The 7,262-nt window shown below is 35.5% G+C and overlaps 1 protein-coding gene across 1 annotated transcript; it reads left to right on the top strand.

The window, feature by feature from the left end:
* Positions 1 to 1,827: 1,827 nt before the first annotated feature.
* On the top strand, positions 1,828 to 6,927 carry LOC127975027 (DOMON domain-containing protein FRRS1L-like). The gene is made up of 5 exons (XM_052578763.1): positions 1,828 to 2,201; positions 3,359 to 3,443; positions 3,694 to 3,832; positions 4,090 to 4,336; positions 5,192 to 6,927. Exons 1-5 carry the CDS (start codon positions 2,012 to 2,014, stop codon positions 5,362 to 5,364), a joined length of 834 nt encoding a protein of 277 aa, XP_052434723.1. The 5' UTR covers positions 1,828 to 2,011; the 3' UTR covers positions 5,365 to 6,927.
* Positions 6,928 to 7,262: the final 335 nt, after the last annotated feature.

The raw sequence follows: 7,262 nt of genomic DNA, 5'->3' as shown, positions 1-7,262 counted from the left end.
GCAGCTGTGAGTACCTTCTCGATGGCTCTTTAGAGAAGAGAGATGTAGTTAGTCTAAGCTGAGTCCGTGGCTAGTATTAGCTTTTGTTTAACAGTTTCCAGAGGTTCTGTTTTGGGTGTTCCATTCCATTTTTACTTTCTTTTTTTTTTAATCCATGGCTCTATTCTTGATCTTTAATCTTTGTTTTGTAGCTCAACAAGCCTTGTGATCTCACTCCATGTGGTCTTCATTTTAGACATTCTCTTTCCAAGAACAGATAGCTTGTTGATTTACTGTGAAGGATCAGCACTACTGAGACATCAGTTAATTTTTTTCTGTTAGTCTGGTTGTTGCAGTTGTACTTGGTGGCAAATTGCTAGTGACTTTGGTGTCTTTAATGATAATCTTGAATCACATTCCACCATATTACTCAGATAATGGCTAGAAAAATATATAGTGAAATAATGTGACTGGGGGTTGTTGAAACATGAGAAGGAAAGAATGGTGCAAATGATATAAAGGGAATACATGCAAATCTGTTTCAGTGCGACCAAAAATAAAAGGACGATTTAAATGTACACTATAGTAAATAGTTTCAATATTGCATAAGCATCATAATTCCCTATATTTCTGCAAAATTCAAAAGTTGTAGATTCATGGTGCAGTATATTAATCACATCATATGAATCCTTCGCCATATCTTTTCTGTTTAGAAATGAAACACTGCCATCTTGTGGTTGACGGGAGGTTTACATTCTCTCCCATGTCACCGTGAAAAGCACAAAAGCTATTGGTTTAAAAGAATGTATAAATACCATTTTAGATTTAAACACGTAAATCTAAGAATGGGTTCCCAGAATTTTTCCATAACATAAATTTAATCACAATGTTCCAATAAGTTTAAAGGGATGTCATTTTTATAATATTATACACAAGCCTTATACAATCTGTTTGTTACTGTAAAATGCATTATAATATATCTGGTGGTGCAAAGAAAAGTCGCAAGATGGCGTTTAATTCATTTAAATTGGCTCCACAGCAACTAACCGATAAATAAAATAAAAAACTTTACCAAAATTGTTAAAAACTGCTACCTACAATAAATAAACAAAATATATAAAGACGCTAAAAATCATATAAACATTAACTAAACAACATGTAATGCATCTCGACTGAGAACTAAAATAAGATTTTATATATATATAATTCTGGAAAAAAAACTTTTATTTGACATAAATTATAAGGTAGTTCTTACTTCATAATACCACACTGCAACGATATTTTATCGTATAAATGTAATTATTGCCTTGTTAAAAGTACCTTTTTAAACTGTGAATGATAAGTTTATTCATATATTATTTTAACCATTTAACATATATAAACCATTTACGTTTTTTACAGTAGAATTAGGCCAGTTTATGTCTTTAAAAATGTTACATATATTAAAACGTTTAGAACTTAAATTTAACCAATTCGAATGTTTTGCTGTTTTTACATTCTTTTCCTTTTAAACATTTTGAATTTATACAGTGTGTGTGAGCCTGCAATTGATTTCCACACGTAGTGCGATGCTATTGGAACGCAATACTGACAATCTCTATCGATTGACTTGCAAGGCGAAGAAAACACGACCAGAGAGGGGAGACATAATGTGTCAAAACAGTGTGCGACGGTCCTAATGATTCAGAAAATGTACAATCATGTAATAATAAGGAAATAAATACTATTGCTAAATAGTGTATACAGCTGAAACTATCACTGTGCGCCGTGTCATTATCAAGCAACATCGCTATCGGTTACAAATCCCACCATAAGCGGATTGGTTTGGCCCTATTCATTAACGGCACCCGAGTCACTCTCCTCTCAGCACCCCCTCCCCCGCAGACCAACCGAAACGTTTTATCATGAAAGCGATTTAATTAGCTACATTATATTATTCGTTATCAATCATCAGTACTGGAATGCGACGACTACTAAGTCAGACCAGAGTCTCTTCGCTCGTACAATAACAATTAGCGTATCATTTCCAATCATGTTTCTTCTGCATCCGCTGCTGCAGATCTCCGTTCTGCTGGATGCGGTTTCTGCCAGCCCTACCGATGATAATGTGCTGCGGGCCGGTCATGGAGAACATGGAGAGCCGGGGCACGAAGAACACCATAAGGATTCCTACAGCACATTCGCCTCCGAGTTCCTCGAGTCCAGATACCTCTCAGACGAAGGTACGATGGGATATAACGACTGCGCTTAATCTGAAGTCATGAATGCTGGTTTTGTGTTGTTTCTCACTCAGTATACAAGAGTGCAGTTCTTAGGCTCACTGAATGGTCCATGTCTGATGCCCTCCCTCGAACACAGGCCTATTAATTACTAGTGTTGTCTGTTAGTGATCATTATTAGCAATACCTTTATGAGAGATTGGTTTTGATTCACTAATATAATCATTTGCATTCATATGGTTCAACATCAGCACCTTGGTCAGCACCCAAAAGTCTGTGAAACTCACATCCAGACCAGTTACCCACAGGCTTTCCCAACTCTCCTATTTTGTAATCCACTTTTTTTATAAACTGCAGATACTCAGATAGTGATTAATGAAGTTGCAACGCATCGAATAGAATAGAACAAAATAGAATAGAATATAAACTCTTATTGCCCCATGACTGGCCAAGAATTGTAGGTACAGCTGTGTAACACATGTTTTGGATAGTTCTTAAAAGCAAAAATGTGTGAATTTTACAGTGTCATGTATAATGTACAAAACAATAGAAAATACACTACCATTCAAAGGTTTGGGGTTGGTAAGATTGTATTGTTTTTGTCCAGTCTTTAGTGTCACATGATCCTTCAGAAATAATTCAAATACACTGGTTTGGTGCTCAAGAAACATTCCTTATTATTATCAATGCAGAAAATAGCTCTGTATTTTCATGGAAACCGTGAACATTTTATTTTGGATTATTTGACGAATAGACATGTCAAAAGAACAGCATTTATTGAAATTGAAATAGATTGTAACATTTATAAATGTCTTTATTGCCAAACCTTTGAACAGTAGTGTATGTCATGTCCTATAATAATATAAAATGCAAGACAGTGTAAATTATTGTTTATTACCATTGTGTGTGTTTGTGTCTGAAAATAGTATTACACAACATACTATATTATGAAAACTTTAATTACAACTATATAACTTTAACCATTTTAAACTATATTACCCAAAGCTTAGGCTAAAGCTAAGTTGCCCCTCCCACTTTACAGTGTATTAAGTAAAATTTAAATGTAACATACAAATATATGACATAATTAATATATATTTTAGTAGCAGGACTAGCTGAAACTGGTTGATTAATGTGTTGTTGTCTAATGTCTCAAATAGGTTACCCCTTCCCAGCTGCACCTCCTGTAGACCCATTTGCCCGCATCAAAGTTAGTGACTGTGGAATAACCAAAGGATGCATCAGGTGAGTGCATGGAATAAAGGTTCAGTTGAATAAAAAACAATGGGTTATTGTGGCATCAGACTGTGCATTGCATGCAGTAATGCAGAATCAAGCTGCAGTCTGCCATGCTGTCCAGTACACTCATAATATATACATAAAATAGACATGCACATCATGGATCTTTGTAGGTCTGTGTTGATAATTGTTCATACAGGAGTAAGTTTACTCAAAAATAAAAAGTCATCACTTTGTCTCTCTTCTGTTTCTGTAGATATGGCAAACCAGGCTGTGACGCAGAGACCTGTGACTACTTCCTGAGTTTCAGACGCATTGGTACAGATGTGGAATTCGAGATGAGTGCAGACACTGATGGATGGGTTGCTGTCGGTTTCTCCTCTGACAAAAAAATGGTAAGGAGAGAGGGATTATATATATATACTTTGAGAATAGATAATTTTTTATCGCCCGATAAGAGTCTCCCATTAACCAGGTACGTTAACGCCAATAATGGACCACCACTAATATATATATATATATATATATATATATATATATATATATATATATATATATATATATATATATATATATATATATATATATATATATATATATATATTTGGTGTCAATGAATGCTAAGAAATACACAATGATATTGTTCTTGTAGGGAGGTGATGATGTCATGGGCTGTGTTCATGACGATAATGGACGTGTACGGATACATCATTTCTACAATGTGGGTCAGTGGGCCAAAGAGATCAAGCGCAACCCAGCTCGGGATGAGGAGGGCATCTTTGAAAACAATCGTGTCACGTGCCGCTTCAAACGGCCTCTTCACGTGCCACGGGAGGAGACGCTGGTGGACCTGCACCTCAGCTGGTACTATCTGTTCGCTTGGGGACCTGCCATACAAGGTGAACACATACAGCCTGGCTTCAAAAGAGTAGTTCATACAACAACAAAACATTCAAAACTAAAATGTACTCACCCTCAGGCCATCCAAGATTTAGATGAGTTTATTTCTTCATCATACAGGATTTGAAAAAAAAAATGTCATTGCATTGATAGGTGATAGGTGTTTACAGAATTTCGAGTCTAAACAGCAGATAAAAACATCACAATAACGTAACATGACTTTACTCCATCAAATAATGTCTTGTCAAGCAGAAGCGGTTTGTTTTTCTGATAAACAAAACCATCAAGATGTTTTTTACCTTTAAACCATTGCTTCTGGCTAAAATAAGAGTCATCTATCCACAATATTGCTTACTCCAGTGAAAAGGTCTGACTCATGAGAGAAATATACACATATTTTACAAGCAAAAAAAAAAAAAAACCTTTAAACAAGTATTCAGTGGATTTGGATGTGAGAGGACAACAGAAGACAGACTTTTCTCATTGGAGGAGTATTGGTATTAATGGGCTATTTTGGCCAGAAGTGATGGTTAAAAGGTAAATTCCTTGATGGATTTGTCGCTTATAAACATGCATTTTAAGACATTAATTGATGGACTGGAATCATGTGGGTTATTGTGATGCTTTTGTCAGCTGTTTGAACTGATGGCGCACATTCACTGCAAAGTATTCACTTGAGACCAAGGTAATGTAATGCTGTAAGAGATTATGTAATACAATTAAAAAAAAACTCTCCAAATCTACATCTTGGATTGAGTGAAGTGGCAGCAAATTTTCATTTTAAAGTATTCAATTAGGGCTACAAATTTTATATTGCCCAATTTATAGGGATATTGTTCCGTCTTTCTTCTCAGGTTCCATCACAAGGCATGACATCGACTCCCCACCGGTGTCAGATCGCATGATTAGCATCTATAAATATGAGGACATTTTCATGCCTGCCACAGCCTATCAGACATTCTCCTCTCCCTTCTGCCTCCTCCTCATCGTTGCTCTTACCTTCTACCTGCTGATGGGCACACCATAACCAGGAAAGCCGTGTCACTGAGAGAAGAAATTAATGAAAAACTATGGAGCCACTATAGCATGACTGTGTGCCAACTTAACAGTATTAGAAACAGGTAGCAATACATTGCAGTTATAATATCCTCAATTTACGTACACTAGAAAGGTATTTGGACTGTGGATTAATATTCATTCATATACAACCAATGATTCTCATTTAGAGGAGAGAGGGTCAACCATACACTTATTATGTATTACAATATATTTTATTTTAATGAAAGAGTAGAAAAACCTCAAATGCTATGTTAAGGTAGGTATAGCCTACAGTAGTTGAAACAGTCTGAGCCAAATTAATGTTAATATTCACTATACTTAAAGTGCAGTCACACTGGTCGACTTTCAGTAAAAAATTAGCATTCAAGAAAGTCCGTTGTATATCACTGTCAAACCAAGCAGCTTTCTGTTGGTCAAAGCTGTGAATCTAAACCTAATCCCTTTGCGAAATCTGTGTGGGGAAATCTTTTGCCCTCACATAAAAATTCCAAAACAATGATTCCTGTTGAAATGACTTGATTTCTCCAACAAAAACTTGCTGAACATTGATAAGTGTGACCGTATCTCTACAGTGGCACATATCATAACTCACAATGTCCCACTACAGAACTCTACGGAGAAATGAAATGCCTCGTTCTGTTGAATGGAATATGTTTTGCCAAATCTCAGTAGAGGTGCTCTGCACACACATGCAATGTATTCATAAAACATCTCTGCCTTCCAGTTAGCCAGCATTGCCAGCTCAGTATTTGATGATGCATGCCAGCAAATGCAAGCCTCATCTGAGCCATTTAGATTAGGAACAGAACCAGTCCAGGAGAGAGTCATCTGGTTTCCATTTTAGTGAATTGAAGACTTTCTAATCTATACCAAGGACTTCATGCCATTGTAAATCTTAGAAATAGTCCAAGAACTGACAACTGCCTGTGCAGAAAGATTTGAATCACAGCAGTTAGTGTGCGATTGTTTTCTGCTAATTATTTGGTGTTCTTTGAAAATGTTCTGTAATAACATTTGTATAGCAAACTGAAGAGCAACATGTAAAGATGTTTAGAATTTAGTTTTAAATACGTTGTTATATTTACCTTAAGGTATATGAGGATATCTATTTGGAGGAGTGATGCGATTTTGATTTTGATGTGTGCCAGCCAGAGGTAATCATGTTATGTAGCATGAATGGAGACATTAAATGCCACTAGTCAAAGAACAATGTCTGTTATATTTTAATATACTTTAGAAATTTAGAGAATATGCAACAATGAGTGTGCATAGTGAAAGACTGTGAACCATTGGGATTTTAAACGTGCTTTAATTGAAAGAAAAAGAAAGAGAAAAAGATACCTGTTTGATGATCCTGACCACGACACGTACTGCACTTTTTAATAAAGCTTTGAAAGACAGCTGAAATGTGTAAGAAATTGTCATATTTGACTGGATTAACTGAGAACGTTTTGCCGGGGTCTGAACTTGATGTACTTGTCATGACAGCACCTTGAAGAATAGTAATAAATAAAATCAATTTGTTCACTAATTCATCCAGTCACCTTTTCTGTAGTTTAGCTTGTCACGCCAGTAGATGGCGATAAGTATTTTTGTTGTGCTACGAGCGAGTCACTCACTCAAACGATTCATTAAATAAATAGTTGTATTGTAGTATATTATTTTGAACACATAATATCCTTTATAATCAGATTATCACAGAATAGTTTTTTTACGGAATTTTCCCTCCATTTTGTGACTTTTCAAACTACAAACTGATTCTATTAACATAGTTTAAATTTAGTTCCAAACCTGTTTGATTTACTTTCTCCTTCTTAAAACAATTTTTTTTTGAACAGCGCTGTTTACCATTGTATTATAGTAAAT

This window comes from Carassius gibelio, chromosome B16 (genome assembly GCF_023724105.1).
Source record: "Carassius gibelio isolate Cgi1373 ecotype wild population from Czech Republic chromosome B16, carGib1.2-hapl.c, whole genome shotgun sequence".
NCBI lineage: Eukaryota > Metazoa > Chordata > Actinopteri > Cypriniformes > Cyprinidae > Carassius > Carassius gibelio.
This window is presented reverse-complemented; position numbering and strand designations above follow the sequence as displayed.